Below are 21,119 nucleotides of genomic sequence, written 5' to 3'. Positions count from 1 at the left end.
CGCGGCGGAAGTGGGCGCACGGGGCGCGTCACTCCCCCCGCGCCGGCTACGTTGCGGGAAGGGAAGTTGGCCGGGCCGCTGCTGGGCTCGCTTGCTGGGCGGAGGCGGCGGGTTAGGCTGGCCCGGGGTGGGGGCCGCAGCGGGGTTCCAGGTGAGGCCTGACGACGGCTCCGTGTGCGCGCCGCCCTGGCTCGCCCGCTGCCGTTTCCTCCGGCGACTCGCGGTCCCACGTCACTGGGCCCTGGAGTGACCATGTCCGGGGCCTGCTGCTCGGCCTGCCGTAGGGTTGCCAGATGAAATCAAGGATGCCCGGTTACAGTTGAATTTCAGATAAACAACGACTAGTGTGTCAGTGAGAGTATGGCCCATGCAGTGTTTCTGACATGCTCAGACTGAAAGTTACTCTTGTATCTGAGATTCAAACGTAACCGGGCGTCCTTTGTTTTTATTTGCTAAATCTGGCAACCCTCCCCGCGGCCCCGGGCTGGCGGGGAGCAGCTGGGCCCGGCGAGGCGCTTGCTGGCGTCCCGGAGGCCTGGGCAGTGGAACCGGAGGCCGGGCTGGGCCGCCGGGGCAGGGGGGCCGGGCGGTGACCTGCGCTCGCTTGGCTTCCGACTGGTTCGGCGGCACTCCCCCGCTGTCCTTCCCACTGCTGGACTATTCGGGGAGTAAAACGCTGTGGATTTGAAATTTGCTTTGTTTTTAATATCACATTCTAGTAAACGAGTTGCTTGCTGGTCACGCGCTGATGGACCTGTAGCAATAGGCCATTTATTTTACCTCGTCGGTAGCATTGTTTCTAATTGGCTTAAACAGAGGCTTCCCCTTAAAGGCTTGATGGTTCAGAGCACGGAATTTTGAGTCAGGGTGCCTGAGTTTGAGTTTTGACTCCATCACTGTGTGCGCAAGAGGGGCTTTCTTCACCTCCCGGGGCCTCTGTTCCCTTCCTCCCTCTCCAACAGTAGCTACCTGGGAGGGCTGTCTGAGGACTGAGGGAGGTGAAGCGTGAATGTGTGATGATGGCTCAGAAGGGCGTGGGGCTGTCCTTGCCGGAAGTGCAGCTGGCAGTTCTCCAGCCCCCGGAACAAGCCTTAGAAACATCTCCATTCGCGTTTGACCCCTGGCTTTTCTCAAGTATTGGGGCGGAAATGTGAAGTGACCTCCCTCCTAAGTAACTCAGAAGCAGGGTAGTAGCAGCGATCGGTTTCTTCAGACTACTTGTAAGAGAAGTTTTTTCTTCTATCTAGGAAGATGTTACCGAGTACTTCAGTGAATTCCCCAGCGCATGGGAACGGAGCGCTGAGTTCCCGGGATGCAGCAAGACACACAGCTGGGGCGAAGCGCTACAAATACCTGAGAAGGCTTTTTCGCTTTCGGCAGATGGACTTTGAGTTCGCTGCCTGGCAGATGCTCTACCTGTTCACGTCCCCACAGAGGGTTTATAGAAACTTTCATTATCGAAAGCAGACAAAGGATCAGTGGGCCAGAGATGACCCTGCTTTCCTGGTCCTGTTAAGTATCTGGCTCTGTGGTAAGTGTTAGTTTATCTGCGATAGAGTTGAAGAACAAATTGAGTGTTTCAGGTTGGACTTGTTATTAGGAGACTTTCCTGATAAACGTATCATGGGTCAGAATTTGGGGATATTTGAAGCTATGTCTTCTTTTCTGAAGCCTCAGAAATCTTCTGACAGGAAAGAAGATTGTATTGTTTCTGGTTCTAAATATCCTAAGCAGACACCAGAGTAAACTGTTACCTCGGGACTTTGAAAAGCAGAGGACAGAGTTACTCTTTTGTTGTCCTTTTTTTTTATCTGTGGTGAGGAAGATTGGCCCTGAGCTAACATCTCTGCTGGTCTTCCTCTATTTTATGTGGGATGCCACCACAGCATAGCCTGATGAGCGGTGCTAGGTCTGCACCCAGGATCCAAACCTGCAAACCCCAGGCTCCTGAAGCAGGGCGCGTGAACCCAACCACTACACCACCATGCTGGGCCCAATCACTCTGTCTTTTAAGTACTATGATAAATAAATCAATACCCAAATGCAAACCTACTGTGAAAAGGAATATCACGATTGGAAACTGCGTGTCACAATCAGGCAAATCCAGAGTGAGGGTTGTAGAAGTACTGACATGAACTTGAGAAACTACTTGGTTTCTCCACTAGTGTAGTGAAAGGGTCCTAACCACCTTTAAGGTGTTAAAGTGTGTCAGATTTTTTTCATGATTAACTCGACTTAAAAAAATGTTAATGCTTTTTCAGGCTAGTGGTGTTCTGAATGCTGGGGCTGCCCTGGTGACCCACAGAGAGACAGGGGCCTCGTCAGTAAACCTCAGATATCCTGGTGGCCATTTTGTGTTCCAAGGTGGTCTGCATTTTTTTTTTTCTTTTTGGTGGGAAAGATTTGCCCTGAGCTAACATCTGTTGCCAGTCTTCTTTTTTTCCTCTCCAAAGCCCCAGGGCATAGTTGTATATTCTAGTTGTATGTCCTTCTAGTTCTTCTATGTGAGCCTCCACCACAGGATGGCTACTGACAGATGAGAGGTGTGGTTCTGCACCCGGGAACTCAACCCAGGCTGCTGAAGCAGAGCATGCTGAACTTGAACCACCAGGCCATCAGGGCTGGCTCTACGTTTCTTAATCAGTTACACAGAACACATCTTTGGGGTTTGGTTTACATGTCTGTGTCCCCCACTAGACTGTGGGCATCTGGAGGGCAGGGGCTGTGCCCCATATCCCCAGAACCCGGCAAAGTGCCTGAGCGAATCTCATAAATCTTTTTCAGTGTCCACTATAGGATTTGGCTTTGTGCTGGACATGGGCTTCTTTGAAACAATCAAGCTGCTTCTTTGGGTTGTATTCATAGATTGTGTAGGCGTGGGTCTTCTCATATCAACTTTAATGTGGTAAGTACCATAATGTGGTTTTTCAGATGCTGCTTTGAGCCTTCATTTGCTTGCTTCAGAAGTATAGTAGCTGATGGAAAGTGAAACAAGATAAATGAATGAAAACATGGGTTTTGACTGCCAAGATTATTATAACTTGTCCTGCTGTGTTGATGCTTGTATCAGAAAGTACTCTAAAGGATGGTCTGGATTGTCAAAGTGCAGCAAATAAGTAAATTGAAGTAATGACTATATCATAATAATAAAATCCCTGATTTTGCAGAAATATTATGCAGTTAGCCAATTCTGCTTCTGTTGTCTGGATCATGACATACTTTGCTGCTGCGTTTGTCAGTGGGTCACTTTTAGGTATGTAAAATCTAGGGGGTTATTTCGTGGAATCTTTGAATCTTTGGCTTTTAATGAAGTACACTTGAAAAAGGATTTTTTTTTTGTTAAACTTTTGGTGCCTTCCTGCTGAGACACACACACACACGCAGAGGTTTTACTGGAAGAGTTCTCAGCGGGACTTTGTCTGGGTTTGCTTTAACAACAGTGGTGTACTGAATACAAAGCTCATGTTTGTTTTTCAGTTTCTCGCAGGAACAGTGCTCCTGTGTGGTTGGCGTGCTGGGTGAGGGAATGGATGTGGGGAGTGAGCTCAGTCGGGAGCCCGTGCTTGAGTCGTTTTGGTGGTCATTATATATCAGAGAAAACACTATGGAGCATTTTAATCACAGAGAGACCTGGGTTTAGGTGCCAATTCTGTGGAATTCTCAGTCCCAGTCTCCTCCTTTGTAAAATGGAGTTAATTATCTATTTTGTAAGGTTTTTGAGCAGATTGTGCTATGAAAAGCACCTGGCAAATAGTAAGTCCTCAATAAATGGTAGCTATTAATATTTTAAACAAAATTCTGAGACTGTAGCCTCTGATAATACCATTTTATTTTCTTTTATGACTTCTGACTAGTACACTTACAGGTTTTGTATGTGCTAAGTAGTCAATAAATGCTATGCATCATTAATCTAAAATTCTGAAATCTGACCTAAAAATAATACTGCTAACTAATGTCACATATTTGTTATCAAAATATCCATGGAAAACATGGTATATGAAAAAATGTTGATAGATAACGTTTTCAGAGGAATAGTTTAGTTTGTATCAAGCTTTCTGCCATAAACGCTTTGACTGTGGAGAGCCACAGAAACCAAGTCATGCTAGGGTTTAGTAACTTTAGTATGAGTCTGTATCGTAGTTTGACTTAAGTAGAGAAGGACTCAGCGTATTTTTGAGAACGTGCATTGTGTTATGAATTGTGTGAGGACCTAGGAATAGAAATCACGACACACAGTTCTGGTCATCGCAGGGGCACCACAGGAACAACGTGAGGAGGTGTTCAGGGAGATGGGGTGTTTGATTCCTGGCACCAAGGGCGAGGGCACAGAAGTGCAGAACAGCCTGCTAGGTCTGGGAGTGCAGGGTGGCACTGAGTGGCTGGGAAAGAGATGTGGCTAGAGAAATTGGCCTTAAATGCAATTCAGAAAAAAGAATTGGGCTTTATCTCAGGCTGCATTCGTGGGGTGGGGGAGAGTTAGCCAGCTTAGAGGCTTTGAAGTAAGGAAATAGTGTAAAATTCACTTTAGGAAAAGTCTTTTCTATGGCAGTGGAGGAGGAGAAGCTGGAGAAGAGCGGCAAGGCTGGATACCATTGTGGTGGTCTGTGCAAGAGTAGAGAAGGCCCAGGCTGGCGTGGTGATCGTAGGAAGAGAGAGGAGAGAGAGAGATTAGAAGCTGTCTGTGATGACAGGATGTGACGAGGATAGGGACGAGGAGGAGGCCGAGGCCTCCTTTGGGATGGCCTGAAGGTTTTAGCTTAGGAGTAAGTGGCAGGTGCCGATGAAGCACTCAGTGTCAGACATGTTGAGTCCAGGTGGCTTGTTGAATATTTAGGGGCAGTAATGGTTCAGTAGACATTGGGGTAGATGACAGTGAATCTGCAGCAGTCTGGGCCAAGACGACTACATGCCTGGCATCATTACTGTGGAGGTCGGAGGTGAAAACCGCAGTTGTCTCGAACTCCCTCAGAAGAATGTCTCTGTTCTAGAGGCAAGACTCTGACTAAGGACAGAAGCCTGGAAAGTGGCTGTTTAAGCAAAGGGAGCCGCAGGAGGAGGACCACAGAATGAGAACTCTTGGGTAGTGAGCTAGATGCTTACTCCACTTCTGGTTTTTTGGTTAGTTTTTAATTGAAGTATAATTGGCATACAGTATTTCCTATTAGTTTCAGATGTACATCATAGTGATTTGATATTTATATACATTACAAAATGATCACCACAAGTCTAGTTACCATCTGTTACCATACAAAGTTATTATAATGTTATTGACCACGTTCCCTATGCTGTACATTACAGGCATACCTCAGAGATATCATGGGTTTAGTTCCAGACCAACGCAGTAAAGCGAGTATTGCAGTGAAGTAGTCACACGGATTTTTTTGGTTTCCCAGTGCATAAAAAAGTTATGTTTACACTATACTGTAGCCTGTTAAGTGTGCAATAGCATTATGTCTAAAAAGCAATGTAAGTACCTTAATTAAAAAATAATTTATTCCTGAAAAATGCTAACCATCATCTTAGCCTTCAGTGAGTCATAATATTTTTGATGGTGGAAAGTCTTGTAAAAAATGCAATATCTGCAAAGTGCAATAAAGTGAAGTGCAATAAAATGAGGTATGCCTGTATCCCCCAGCCTTATTTTATAACTGGAAATTTGTACTTTCAATCGCCTTCACTTATTTCACCTGCTCTCTAACCCCTCACCACCTTGGTAACCACCAGTTTGTTTCCTGTATTTATGAGTCTGTTTCTGTTTTGTTTAGTTCCTTCATTTGTTTTGTTTTTTAGATTCACATATAAGTGAAATCATCTGATATTTGTTTTTCTCTGACTTACTTCACTTAGCATAATACCCTCCAGGTCCATCCATGTTGTCACAAATGGCAAAATTTCATTCTTTTTTATGACTGAGTAATATTCCATGGTATATACATCTTTTTTATCCATTCATCCATTGATAGATGCTTAGGTTGCCTCCATATCTTGGCTATTGTAAATAATGCTGTGGTGAACATAGCAGGAATATCTCTCTTCGAATTAGAGGGATGGCTTTCAGTTTTTCCCTGTGAGTATGATGTTGGCTGTGGGTTTGTCATATATGGCCTTTATTATATTGAGATACTGTCCTTCTATACCCATTGTAAAGAGAGTTTTTATCATAAATGGAGATTAGATCTTGTCAAATGCTTTCTCTGCATCTATTCAGATGATCATGTGGTTTTTATTCCTCATTTTGTTAATGTGGTGTATCACATTGATTGATTTGCAGATGTTGAACCATCCCTGTGTCCCTGGTGTAAATCCCACTTGATCATGGTGTATGATCCTTTTAATGTATTGTTGTATTAAGTTTGCCAATATTTTGTTGAGGATTTTTGCATCTGTGTTCATCAGCGATATTGGCTTGTAATTTTCCTTCTTTGTGTTGTCCTTCTCTGGCTTTGGGATCAGGGTGATGTTGGCCTCATAAAATGTGTTAGGAAGTGTTCCATCTTCTTCAATTTTTTGGAATAGTTTGAGAAGGATAGGTACTAAATCTTTTTTGAATGTTTGCTAGAATTCTCCTGAGAAGCCATCTGGTCCTGGACTTTTATTTTTTGGGAGATTTTTGATAACTGTTTCAATCTCTTTACGTGTGATTGGTTTAGTGAGATTCTCTATTTCTTCTTGATTCAGTTTTGGGAGGTTGTATGAGTCTAAGAATTTATCCACTTCTTCTAGATTGTCCAATTTGTTGGCATGTAGCTTTTCATACTATTATAATCCTTTGTATTTCTGTGGTATCTGTTGTAATTTCTCCTTTTTCATTTCTAATTTTATGTATTTGAGCCTTCTCTCTTTTTTCTTAGTGAATCTGCCTAAGGGTTTGTCAATTTTATTTATATTCTCAAAGAATCAGCTCTTAGTTACCTCGATCTTTTCTACTGTTTTTTTGGTGTCAATTTCATTTACTTCTGCTCTAATTTTTATTATTCCTCTCCTTCTGCTGACTTTGGGCTTTGTTTGTTCTTCTTTTTCTAGTTCTGTTAGGTGTAGTCTAAGATTGCTTATTTGAGATTTTTCTTTTTTGTTAAGGTGGGCCTGTATTGCTGTGAATTTCCCTCTTAGGGCTGCTTTTGCTTCATCCCATGTGAGTTGGTATGGTTATTTTTCATTTGTCTCCAGATATTTTTTTATTTCTCCTTTAATTTCTTCACTGATCCATTGACTGTTCAGTAGCATGTTTAGTCTCCATGTGTTTGTTGCTTTCCCAGCTTTTTTCTTATAGTTGATTTCTAGTTTCATAATCTTATGGTCAGAAAAGATGCTTGATCTGATTTCAGTCTTCTTAAATTTATTGAGGCTTGTGTTGTTTCCCAGCATATGGTCTATCTTTGAGAATGTTCTAGGTGCACTGGAGAAGAATGTGTATTCTGCTGTTTTTGGATGGAATGTTCTATATATTTCTTTTAAGTCCATCTGGTTTAGTTTTTTGTTTAGTTCCACTATTTCCTTGTGGACTTTTTGTCTGGATGATCTATCCATTGATGTGAGTGGGGTGTTGAAGTCCCCTACTATTATAGTGTTGTTGTTAATTTCTCCTTTTAGGTTTGTTAATAGTTGCTTTATGCACTTTGGTGCTCCTGTGTTAGGTGCATATATATTTATAAGGGTTATGTCCTCTTGGTGGAGTGTCCCTTTTATCATTATAAACTGCCCCTCTTTGTCTCTCATTGCCTTTTTTATCTTGAAGTCTACTTTGTCTGATATAAGTATGGCAACACCTGCTTTCTTTTGTTTGTCATTGGCTTGGAGAATCGTCTTACATCCCTTCACTCTGGGCCTGTGTTTGTCTTTAGAGCTGAGATGTGTTTCCTGGAGGCAGCATATTGTTGGGACTTGTTTTGTAATCCATCCAGCTACTCTGAGTCTTTTGATTGGAGGATTCAATCCATTTACATTTAGAGTAATTAGTGATGTATGAGGGCTTAATGCTGCCATTTTATCACTTGTTTTCCAGTTGTTCTGTATTTCCCTCATTTCTCATCCCCTTTACTTTGGACTGCCAGTTCTGTTTGGTGGTTCTCTATGATGGCTTTTTCAGTTTCCTCTTTATCATTTGTGTCTCTGTTCTGATTTTTTCTTTAGTGGTTACCATGAGGTTTGTATAAAACATCTCATAGATGAGATAGTCCATATTCTGATAGCCTTTTATTTTCTTAGTCTAAGCAGGTTCCGTACCTATCCTCTTCCCCATCTAAGTTATTGTTATCACAACTAGTTCCGTTTTGTATTGTGAGTTTGTGGTTGAAATGAAGTGATTATATTTATTCTTGATGTCTTCCTTTCCTTTATCTTTAATGTTATAATTGTTTGCTAATCTGTTCTCATAGAGGGTTGCAATTTTCTGATTTTGACCACCTACTTATTTCCTTGCTCAAGACTTGTAAACCCTTCCTTTTTTTTTCAGATATGAAGGCCTTCTTGGTCATGTCTTACGGGGGTCGGTGGGGGTGATGGTCTTGTGGCAGTGAACTCCCTTAGCATTTTTCTATCTGGGAAAGTTTTTATTTCTCCATCATAGCTGAAGGATATTTTCGCTGGATAGAGTATTCTTGGCTGAAGGTTTTTGTCTTTCAGAATTTTGAATATATCTCTCCTAGCCTTTAAGGTTTCTGCTGAGAAATCTGCTGAAAGCCTAAATAGGGGTTTCTTTGTAGATTATTTTCTTCTGCCTTGCTGCCCTTAATATTTTTCTTTGCCATACACTTTTGCCAGTTTTACTGATATATGCCTTGTTCTTTGTACATTGATGTAGTTAGGAGTTCTATTAGCTTCTTTTACTTGTAATTCCAGTTCCTTCCCCAGGTTTGGGAAGTTCTCAGCTATTGTTTCTTTGAACAAGCCCTCTGCTCCTTTCTCTCTTCCTTCTCCCTCTGGAATACCTCTAATCCTTATGTTGCATTTCCTAATTGAGTCGGATATTTCTTGGAGAATTTCTTCATTTCTTTTTAGTCTTAGTTCTCTCTTCCTCTATCTGAAGCATTTCTATATTTTTCTCCTCTAAATTGCTAATTCTGTCCTCCAGAATATCAGCTCGTTATTTAAGGACTCCAGATTTTTCTTTTTTCTCATTCATTGTGTTTTTCATCTCCAACATTTCTGATTGGTTGTTTGTAGTTTCAGTCTCTTTTCTGAAGAATTCCCTCTGTTCATTCCTTTTCTCCCTGATTTCATTGAACTGTCTTTCTGAATTCTCTTGTAACTCATTGAGGTTTTTTCTTTTAGAGATTGACAATTGAGCTAAGATCTGTTGCCAATCTTCTTTTTTCCCCTTTCTTCTTTTTCTTCTCCTCAAAGCCCCCCAGTACATAGCTGTATATTCTACTTGTAGGTCCTTCTGGTTGTGCTATGTGAGACACCACATCAGCATGGCTTGATGAGTGGTGCCATGTCCAGTATCCGAACCAGTGAAATCCTGGGCTGCTGAAGTGGAGCAGGCAAACTTAACCACTCAGCCACAGGGCCAGCCCCTCGTTGAGTTTTTTTATGGTAGCTGTTTTGAATTCTCTGTCATTTAGGTTGTACATTTCTGTGCCTTCAGGATTGATTTCTGGGTGTTTGTTTTTTCCTCCTGGTCTGGAGTATTAATATACTTCCTCATAGTGTTTGATGGAGTGGATTTGTGCCTTTCCCTAGTGATAGTATCTGGTTGCAGATTCCACCTGCCACCACTAAGGGGGTGGAGGCAGAAGCTGTGAATTCTGTGCCCACTGTGATCCCAGTCAGCTGTGCCTGTCTGAGCCTGGGCTACTCCTTGGGACTGGAGCAGCCCTGTGGGCTTTCCCACTGAATGGGAGAGAGTCATGGCTGCTGCCACCTGTTCCCACAGTCCTGTCAAGATGCGCTCCTCCCTTTGGGGCTGCAGCAGTACTATGGGCATTCATGGCAGCCAGGAACTCGTTCACCTGGGTGTGCAGATCTGCCACCGTCTCCTCCTAGGTTGCACTGGCCATTGTGCTTGGTGGGCAGGGTCTCCCCATTGAGTCTGAGCATGGGCTGCTCCCCAGGGGCCATGGTGGCACTGCAGGCTCTCCCACCAGACGGGAAACCAATCCCCTGGGGGCTCAGGGCTGCTGTCACCTGTTCCTGCAGTCATGCAGAGGTGTGCTCCCACCCTTGGGGCTGCACCTGTGCTATGGGTGCTTCAGCCAGGAGAGCAATCACACAAGGGCACAGGGCTGCCGGGGGCACTGTAGAGTGCTTACCAATCTCCACCTCCTCCCTGGCAGTAGTCCATCCACCTTCAGATGTATAGCCACATGGGTCTCTCAGGAGTCCTGTTGTGCTGTTTGGGTATCCTCTGTTGATGCATGAATGTCCATTTAGTTGCAGTTCAAAGGGGAAGAGATAAAGGGAACAACCCACTCCGCCATGTTGCTGATGTCACCTCATCTCTTAAATTTAGTATTCTCATTTTCTTCAGATAAATACCCAGAAGTGGAATTGCTAGGTCACATGGTAGTTCTATTTTTAATTTTTTGAGTAATTTCCATACGGTTTTCCATTGTGGCTGCACCAGTTTACATTCCCACCAACAGTGTATGAGGGTTCCCTTTTCTCCACATCCTCTCCAACACTTATTTTTTGTCTTTTTTTTTATTAAGATTGGCACCTGCACTAACATCTGTTGCTGATCTTTCTTTTTTCTCCCTAAACCTCCCCAGTACATAGTTGTATATTCTAGTTGTGAGTGCCTATATCTAGTTGTGAGTTGTATTTTCTAGTTGTGGTTGTGCTGTATATGGAATGCCGCCTCAACATGACCTGATGAGCAGTGCCATGTCTGAGGCCAGGATCCCAACTGGCAAAACCCTGGGCTGCTGAAGTGGAGCGCGAAAACTTAACCACTCAGCCATGGGGCCAACCCCTGTCTTCTTGATAATAGCCATTCTGATAGGTTGGAGGTGGTATCTCATTGTGATTGATTTGCATTTCCCTGATGATTAGTGATATTAAGCATCTTTTAATGTGCCTGTTGCCTATCTGTATGTCTTCTTTAGAAAAATATCTAAGTCCTCTGCCCCTTGTTTAATCAGGTTGTTTGGTTTTTTGATAGGAAGTTGTGTAAGTTTTTTTAAGTATTTTGGAAATTAACCGCTTGTTGAATGTATGATTTGCAAGTATCTTTTCCCATTCAGTAGATTGCCTTTTCATTTTCTTGATAGTTTCCTTTGCTGTGCAAAAGATTTTTAGTTTGATGTACTCCCATTTGTTTATTTTTGCTTTTGTTGCCCTTGCCTGAGGAGACTGGTCCAGAAAAATAATGCTAGGAGTAATATGAAAGAGCTTACTGCCCTGTTTTCTTCTAGGAGTTTTATGGTATCAGATCTTACATTCAAGTCTTTAATACATTTTGAATTTATGTAAGATAGTAGTCCAGTTTCATTTTTTTGCATGTAACTGTCCAGATTTCCCAACACCGTTTGTTGAAGAGATTGTCTTTTCCCCATTGTACGTTCTTGCCTTCTTTGTCATGGATTAATTGACCATATATGCATGGGTTTATTTCTAGGCTCTCTATTCCACTGATCTATGTGTCTGTTTTTGTGCCAGTACCATACTGTTTTCATTACTAAGCTTTGTTGTATAGTTTGAAACCAGGGAGCATGATAACCCCAACTTTGTTCTTCTTTCCTAAGATTGCTTTGGATATTCAGGGTCTGTTGTGGTCCCATACAAATTTTAGGATCTTATGTTCTAGTTCTGTAAAGAATGCCATTGGTATTTTGGTGGGGATTGCCTTGAATCTGTAGGTTGCTTTGGGTGGCATTGACATTTTAACAATATTAATTCTTCCAATCCATGAGCATGATATATCTTCCCATTTATTTGTGTCTTCTTCAGTTTATTTCATCGGTGTCTTATAGTTTTCAGAGTGTGGGTCTTTCACCTCCTTGGTTAAATTTATTCCTAGGTATTTTATTCTTTTTGATGCAATTGTAAATGGGATTTTTTCATAATTTCTCTTTCTGATAGTTTGTTATTAGTGTATAGAACCACTGCCAATTTCTGCATATTAATTTTACAGTTGTATCTTGCAACTTTATTGAATTTGTTTACTAGTTCTAATAGTTTTTTGGTGGAGTCTTTAGAGTTTTCTCTATGTAATGTCATGTCATCTGCAAATAGTGACAGTTTTACTTCTTTCTTTCCAATTTGGATCCTTTTCTTTCTTTTTCTTGTTTAATTGCTCTGGCTAGGACTTCCAATACTATGTTGAATATATATGGCAAGAGTAGACATTTCTCTCTTGTTCCTGATCTTTGAGGAAATGCTTTAAGCTTTTCACCATTGAGTATGACGTTAGCTGTGGGTTTGTTATATATGGCCTTTATTATGTTGAGGTACATTCCTTCTGTACCCACTTTGTTGAGAGTGTTTATCGTAAATGGATGTTGAATTTTTTCAAATGCTTTTCCTGTGTCTATTGAGATGATCATTTGATTTTTATCCTTTTTGTTAATGTGCTGTATCACGTTAATTGATTTGTGGATGTTGAACCATGCTTACATCCCTGGATAAATCCCACTTGATCATGGTGTATCATCCTTTTAATATATTGTTGAATTCAGCTTGCTTATATCTTGTTGAGGATTTTTGCATCTATGTTCATCAGGGATATTGGCCTATAATTTTCTTTTTTTTGTGGTGCATTTGTCTGGTTTGGGTATCAGGGTAATGCTGGCCTTGTAAAATGAGTTTATATGCACTCCGTCCTCTTTAATTTTTTGGAATAAGTTGAGGAGGATAGGTATTAACTCTTCTTTAAATGTTTGGTAGAATTCACCTGTGGAACCTTCTGGTCCTGAACTTCTGTTTCTTGGGAGTTAAGTTTTTGTTTTTTAGCTGAGGAAGATTTTCCCTGAACTAACATCTGTTGCCAGTCTTTCTTTTTTTGTTTGTGAGCTACCGCCACAGCATGCCCACTGAGGAGTGGTATAGGCCCGCACCCAGGAACTCAACCCAGACCACCAAAGCAGAGTGCGTCAAACTTAACCACTTGGCCACCTGAGTTGGCCCTTGTTTTGGAGGAATTTTTAAATTACTGATTCAATTTCGTTCCTTTAATCAGTCTATTCAGAATTTTCATTTCTTCATGATTTAGTCTTGGCATGTTGTTTGTTTCTAGGAATTTATTCATTTCTTCTGGGTTTTCCAATTTGTTGGCGTATAATTGTTCATAGTAGTCTCTTATGGTCTTTTGTATTTTTGTGGTGTCAGTTGTAACTTCTCCTGTTTCATTTCTGGTTTTATTTATTTGGCTGCTCTTTTTTTCTTGATGAATCTGGCTAAAGGTGTATTGATTTTATTTATCTTTTCAAGGAACCAGCTTTTAGTTTCATGATCTTTTCTATTGTTGTCTTAGTCTCTATTTCATTTATTTCCACTCTGATCTTTATTATTTCCTTTTTTCTATTAACTTAGGACTTTGTTATTCTTTTTCCAGTTCCTTTAGGTGTAAAGTTAGATTACTTGGGATTTTTTTCTTGTTTTTGAGGTAAGCCTGTCTTGCTATGGACTTCCCTCTTAGAACTGCTTTTGCTATGTCCCAAAGATTTTGGAATGTTGTGTTTCCATTTGTCTCAAGGTGTTTTTTCATTTCCTCTTTGATCTCTTCATTGACTTGTTTAGTAGCATGTTGTTTGATCTTTGCATGTTTGTGTTTTTTTCCAGTTTTCTTCTTGTAATTGATTTCTAGTTTCATACTGTTGTGGTTGGAAAGATACTTGATATGATTTCAGTCTTCTTAAATTTATTGACTTATTTTGTGGCCTAACGTGGTCTGTCCTTGAGAATGTTCTATGTGCACTTGAAAAGAATGTGTATTCTGCCATTTTGGAATGAAATGTTCTGTATATATCTATTAAGTCCATCTGGTCTAATGCGTCATGTAAGGCCAATGTTTCCTATTGATTTTCTGTCTGAATGATCTATCCGTTGATGTAAGTGAGCTGTTAAGTCCCCTACTATTACTGTATTACTGTCAGTTTCTCCCTTTATGTCTGTTAATATTTGCTTTGTATATTTAGGTGCACCTATGTTGGATGTATAAATACTTATGAATGTTATATCCTCTTCTTTTATTGACCCCTTTATCATTATGTAATGCCCTTCTTTGTCTTTTGTTACAGTCTTTTTAAGTCTATTTTGTGTGACGTGCATATTGCTACCCCATCTTGCTTTTCATTTTTATTTGCATGGAATTTCTTTTTCCATCCCTTCACTTTCAGTCTTTGTGTGTCTTTAGACCTGAAGTGAGTCTCTCGTAGGCAACATATAGATGGGTCTTGTTTTTAAAAATCCATTCAGCCTCTCTGTGTCTTTTGATTGGAGCGTTTAGTCTCTTTATATTTCACGTATTTATTTATAGGTATGTACTAATTGCCATTTTGTTAGTTGTTTTCTGGTTGTTTTTGTAGTTTTCCTCTGTTCTTCTTGTCTTTTGGTCTCTTCCCTTATGGTTTGATGGTCTTCTTTAGCATTATGTTTGGATTCCTTTCTCTTAATTTTTTGTGTGTTTATTATAGATTTTTGGTTTATGGTTACCATGGGTTCATATATATCAACCTACACACATACATACATGTGTATATATATAGCAGTCTGTTTTAAGGAGATAATCACTGAAGTTCGAACTCATTCTAAAATCACTACGTTTACGCCCCTCCCCATGTTTTATGTTTTTGACATATTTTACATTTTTTTATCTTGTGTATCCTTAACTGCTTATTGTAGTTATAGGTAATTTTACTACTTTTGTCTTTTAACCTTCATACTAGCTTTTTAAGTGGTTTATCCACTGCTTTTACTAAATATTTCTTTCTTTAATATGTTTTCTCGTTTCTACTTATGGCTTTTTTTTCCTGCTTAAAGACAACCCTTTAACATTTCTTGTAAGACTTGTTTAGTGGTGATGAATTCTTTTAGTTTTTGCTTGTCTGGGAAGCTCTTTCTCTCTCCTTCAATTCTGAATGATAACCTTGCCAGGTCAAGTATTCTTGGTTGTAAGTTTTTTCCTTTCATCACCTTAAATATATCATGCCACACCCTTCCAGCTTGCAAAGTTTGTGCTAAAAAATCAGCTGACAGTCTTACAATGGTTCCCTGGTATGTGACTTCCTGTTTTTTTCTTGCTGCCTTTAAGATTGTCTCCTTCTCTTTAACTTTTGCCATTTTAATTGTAATATGTCTCGGTGTGGGTCTCTTTGAGTTCATCTTGTTTGGGACTTTCTGTGCTTTCTGGACCTGAACGTCTGTTTCCTTTCCCAGACTGGGGAAGTTTTCAGCCACTATTTCTTCAAGTAAGTTTCCTGCTGCTTTCTCTCGTCTCCTTCTGGAAGACCGATAATGTGGATGTTAGTATGCTTGATGTTGTCCCAGAGGCTCCTTAAACTATTTTCATTTTTCAGAATTCTTTTTTTTTTTTTGCTGTTCTCTTTGGGAGATTTCCATTATTCTGTCTTCTAGATCACTGATCTGTTCTTCTGTATCATCTAATCTGATGTTGATTCCCTTTAGTGTATATTTCATTTCAGTCACTGTATTCTTGAGCTCTGATTGGTTCTTTCTTATAATTTCTAACTCTTTGTTGAAGTTCTCATTGTGCTCCTCCACCACATCCAGGCCATCATGGTGAGAGAGCTGGAGCTGAAGTAGACACAGGCTGGGGGTGTCCTGGGGTGCTTCATGCCGGGGCCACCCTGACGGGATGGCAGGAGCTAGAGTGGGCACAGGCCAGAGGTCCTGGGGTGTGCTGTGCCAGGGCCACCTTGTCGAGACAGCTGGAGCTGGAGTGTGTCTGGGCTTGTGTGTATGGTGGGGGGAGTGTCCCAGGAGGGTGCCACACTGTGGCTACCCTTATTCTATTCATTTTAATGGCACACGTTCTTGGCTAAAATGGAAGATGTTTTGGTAAGTTCCAGTTTGTTCAAGCAAAGCTTTATTATTTTGACATTTTCAGATAACTGAGTACAGGACTGTTTTATTAGTACTATACCATGCTCTTCCTCGTTTATTTTTTCTATTTTTATTTCCACCATAGGCATAGCATTTTCTTAAGTGTATCCTTGAAATCATACATATAAGGGTCCATTGAACTCCCACAGCTGTGTCTATAATATAAATGACCCTTTTTGTTCTTTTCCTTTGAAGATCAATTTTCCTATTACCTGCATATTTTACTTTTCATTCATTCATCGTTAACTCAATGAACAGGCCATGCTGTGTAACAGTGACATGGGCTTGAATAATTGTTCTCATGGTAGATATGTCACTGCCATTCTTTACTGGTTCCTCCTGATTCCCTGACCTCTAATAGGGGCGTGACCCAGGTCTTAGGCCCTGAACATATCCTCTCTCTACGTTCTTTCATCGGGTGATTTCATTCAGGTCCAGGGATTTTGAGTATCATTTACACACTGATGAGTTTATATCTCCAGTTAGTATCTCTCCTTTAAACTGTAGACTTTATATATACTTCTTTCTCTATACAAATAGGCATCTTCAACATAGGTCCAAATCCAAACTCCTGTGCTCTCCGTCCTGCCCCAAAACTACTTTCTGCAGCCATCCCCACCTCAGTTAATGGCACCTCAGTTTTCCATTTGTTTAAGGCACAAATCTCCCAGTCGTCCTTGACTCTTCTTTTTTTCTCATACTCCACATCCAGTACTTAAATGAATCCTGTTGGCTCTGCCTTCCCACATGTCACCACCTCCACTCCTACCATCCTGGGCATCTCTTACTCACAGTAGCCTCCCAGCTTGCCTCTCCACTTCCACTTTTGTCCCTATAGTCTGTTCTCAGATCGGCTGCCAGAGGAACCCTGTCAAACTAGTAAGTCCAACACTTCTGGGAACTCCACGGTGACTTCTTATTTCACCAAGAATAAAAGCCAAAGGTCTTAAAATGGCCACAGGCTCTATAAGACCTAGCTTCCTGTTTGTTTTCTGATTTTGTTTCTTGCTGCTCTTCTCACTTGTTCCAGACACACTGGTCTCCTCACTCATTCCTCAAACATGCCAGGCCTCCTGCCACCTTCTTTGTACTCTACCACACCTCTCTGTCCATACACAGACTGTCCTCTGCCTAGAATGCTCTGCCCCCGGTAATTCCTATCACTGCCCTTTGGCCTTTACACACGTTACTTTCTTATGACCGTCATATTTAACATTGCTTTTCAACTTTGTATCTTTTTTCTTTTTTTGGTGAGGAGGACTGGCCCTGAGCCAACATCTGTGCCAGTCTTCCTCTGTTTTGTATGTGGGATGCCTCCAGAGCATGGCTTAACAAGCAGTGTGTAGGTCTGCACCTGGGATCTAACCCATGAACCCCAGGCCCCCAAAGCGCAGTGCATGAACTTAACCACTACACCACTGGGCTGGCCCCTCAACTTTGTATTCTTTATCCTTTTCTGCTTTATTTTTCTTCATAGTACCATCTGACATATATTTATATTATTGTCAGTCTACTCCCACTAGATTGAAGGCACAGATTTTTGTCTGTTTTGTTTACAGCTATATCTCTGGTATCTAGAATAGCGTTTGGTACCTAGAAGGTAGTCAGTAAATATTTATAGAATTAACTTTATTGTATTATGAAAGAAATTTTAACTTTTCTTCAGGTTTATCTCTAACAAGTATTTAGTGAAACGGCAAAGCAGAGACTACGATGTGGAGTGGGGCTATGCCTTCGATGTGCATCTGAATGCTTTTTATCCTCTCCTAGTCATTCTGCATTTTATCCAGCTTTTTTTCATTAACCGTAAGTAACAGTTACTTCCGAAGAGATTATCAAAAAGTCTTCATTGTACGCACTGAAGAGATTCATTGTATGCATCTCTTTCACAGATGTTATCCTAACAGACACATTTATTGGATATTTAGTTGGAAATACCTTATGGTTGGTTGCAGTTGGCTATTATATCTATGTAACCTTCCTAGGATACAGTGGTAAGTAATTACTTTTTTTGGTCGACTGAAAACGTTAACAGGGAGGTGAAAAGTTGTAGCACAATTGTAAAACAATTAGCTTCCTTTATTGGAGCGCTTTCAGGTACTGTCCCAAGTATTTTATATGAGTTATCTCATTTAATCTTCACAATTTTTTGATATAGGTTTACTTGTCCCCATTTTTCAAATGAGGGGACAGGCCCAGAGAGATTAAGTAATTTGCCAACGGTCACGCAGCTAGAAAGTGGCATGGCTGATATATAACAAATTTTATAATTTCAAGGAACCATGTTAACCCATATTGATCATCTCCAAGTTACTTGCAGGAACTCACCATCAGGTTCCTCTTTTTCTCCCAGGCTCTGGGGTCCTAGGTTACCAGCAGCAGGTTAGAGTGAGGAAAGGGTTGGGCCTCGTGTCTGGCACATAGGTATATGAACTTGAGTATATTTAAAACCCTTGCCTTGTTTTCTGTTTTTATGATCATTGTATGGTTCTGTAGATGATCACAGAAGATCAGGCCAGACTTCTCTTGACCTCAGGATATGTTTGCAAACTTATTGTTAAAACCTGCTCCCAGTTCATTTTTCTTAATACGAATGGGAAACATATTTACATTACTCTCCATTTATGTTGGGAAATGATCTCCATTAAATAGAGCTAAGTTAAATCTAGAGATCTGATGATGATTTGTGAGCGTTGTGTTGGTTTTAGCCCTTCCTTTCTCGTCACTCTGGGTAGCCAGGACCTCACGGTAAATACAGACCACTCGGTCTCAACATAGGACTGGCTCCTCTGGTCAGAGCCCTTGTTCCCACTCCACCTCCTTGCTGCTTTGCCAGGGACCACTGAGCCCCCCTCTCATTATAATACCTCATTTGGGGCATTGGGAGTCCTTTCTCTAGTTCAGGGGAGATGTTTGTGACATGTTATGTTCAGGTTTCTACTGAGTTTTCATGTGTTTTGAGAAAGTTTTAAATTGTGATCAGCACAGCGCACCATTGTGGTTTCTCTGAGTGGACTGTTGATCACCCTCCTGGTAACTCCCTGCAGTTAGAACAGTTTCTTTGCGTACAGCTCACGTTCAGTTTGGGGACTTGCTGGATGAGAAATATTTAGGTTAGAACGCATGAAGTAAGCAGTGAGCCGGAAAGAAACGTGGCTATCTGGGGACAGATTTTATATTTGATAGTTTTAGTGAGAGATCTCACCCCTCAAGGTAGAGGGATAACGCTGGCTACCCTGGGAAATCTCAAATCGCTGAGAGTTGCTTTTTCCTATAATATCCATCTCGGTTGCTACCTGTAGATGGACTCTTAGAGGCTTTTGAAGCAGTCACAGGTTTAAATTCACTGTTTTATTAATATTTGTGATGCTTGTCCCTCGCTCTTAATCTCTTAGTCCTGGATTTGCTTCTCACTCAGCCTTTGTGGTGAAATCATGCCTCTGCTCGGTTTCTTCACAGCTGTGAATGAGGAGGAAGCAACACAGAAGAGTAGCAAGAGTAGGATAGTTCTGGCTGGCTGTTGCATCATCTTACCCAAAATACACATTCCTTTTTGGCCCCACGTGTTGTAGTAAGAGCTGTCTTTCAGAATGTTCGTTTATTAGTCATATTTCCTTCTTTTAAAAATAATTTGGATTTCTTTTCCAGCATTGCCATTTTTGAAAAATACAGTCATTCTTCTCTACCCATTTGCACCTCTCATTCTCCTGTATGGACTGTCACTAGCGCTAGGATGGAACTTCACCCACACGCTGTGCTCCTTCTACAAGTACAGGGTGAAATGAAGAGAAGTGAGAGTATTCCATCGTGACCATGTCTGCAGTATTGGCGATGATGACGTCTTACGAAACTTGTAAATAAACTATCATTGTAGATATCTTAAAGGTGTAAAGTTTGCAAACTGGAGGAAATATATAGGTTAACACTCTTGTTGAGTACATTCCTTAAAACTAATTAAATGTACATTTCTATAATAAATATTTTTTAAACTAAAGGATGTATTTTATTCATTCTAATATTTGCTCACACAAGAATGACATCAAAAGTACTAAGGGCATGAGGAAAATAAAAAGGTAAGACTTTAATGTGAATTGACTGTTTTTGAAAGTGTCCATCTGGAGAACATGAGAATCATCATAAGCACCCCCCTTACTGACAAGGCACACAGCCTGCCCCCATTTCTAATGGGCTGTCGGTTAAACATCGATACAGGCCACACACTGCTAGTTTAACCTTCAAAAGCCTCCTCAGCCTGTAATGTAACTCAAATAGGCATCACTACAGGCCCTAAAATATCAACAGCATTTTCTATGCAAAAAAACCCCCCAACAAACCAACTACATGAGCCTCAAGAGGCCCGAGGTGGCTCCTCTTATCTTGGCAACTAGATAGTGTACGTAATACATGAAGGAGCACCTGTGTGACATTGACAATCACTGTCTACACAAAGGCTTTTATGTACAGACTTTCCAAAACCCACATAGAAGATCCACTCCTGTTTTCTAACTGAAAATAGTTCAAGAAACCATTGTATCAGTGTTAAAGAAAACTAATAAAAAACTTGCTACTCATTACGTTTTACCTCTTTTTATTAGAAGGAATCTTGAATTCAACATGGCTTTTTACACCTTTATTTCAAATACACATGAACGGCTGTGGCACAGAGAAACGGTGATGAAAGGCACAGTGAACGGGACCAGTTAGTAGGTTTCAATTATAGCAGCAAATTTGAAAATAAATAATCTTCCTTTAAAAATCCAACAGGGACCTAAACTATATTACTACGGCTATTACTCATTCAACCAGTGAAGCCATTGTGAGGAAAATATGTACAATACATTTAAGGAGAAAAAACAATCTGGTACAACCTGGAAAAGCAGTTCCTCGGGGAGCTTCTCCAAGGGGTGCTTCCAGAAACATCCCCAAATACAAGACAACCTCTCCAAACAGTGTTGTCGATGAGAAACACTGTAGTTTTTCATTCCATAAAAAAGTGAAACAATTGTTACCTTCCATCAGCTGATTCCTAAATCTTTCTTAGAAGACATTCCTCTCTGGCGAAATGAAAAGTATCAAATCTGCTGGCAGTGCACCTTAGAGTGCTGTCCATACACCTG

General features: G+C 40.8%; 1 protein-coding gene across 1 annotated transcript; it reads left to right on the top strand.

Moving 5' to 3' along the window:
• Window positions 1-12: 12 nt before the first annotated feature.
• Window positions 13-20,403, top strand: UNC50 (unc-50 inner nuclear membrane RNA binding protein). Its single transcript, XM_014859178.3, has 6 exons — window positions 13-151; window positions 1,248-1,531; window positions 2,785-2,905; window positions 17,669-17,808; window positions 17,895-17,996; window positions 19,651-20,403. The coding sequence occupies exons 2-6, from the start codon at window positions 1,252-1,254 to the stop codon at window positions 19,785-19,787; spliced, it is 780 nt and encodes a 259-aa protein (XP_014714664.1). The 5' UTR covers window positions 13-151; window positions 1,248-1,251; the 3' UTR covers window positions 19,788-20,403.
• The last annotated feature ends 716 nt before the right edge of the window (window positions 20,404-21,119 follow it).

This window comes from Equus asinus, chromosome 6 (assembly GCF_041296235.1).
Source record: "Equus asinus isolate D_3611 breed Donkey chromosome 6, EquAss-T2T_v2, whole genome shotgun sequence".
Taxonomy (NCBI): Eukaryota; Metazoa; Chordata; class Mammalia; order Perissodactyla; family Equidae; genus Equus; species Equus asinus.
This window is presented reverse-complemented; position numbering and strand designations above follow the sequence as displayed.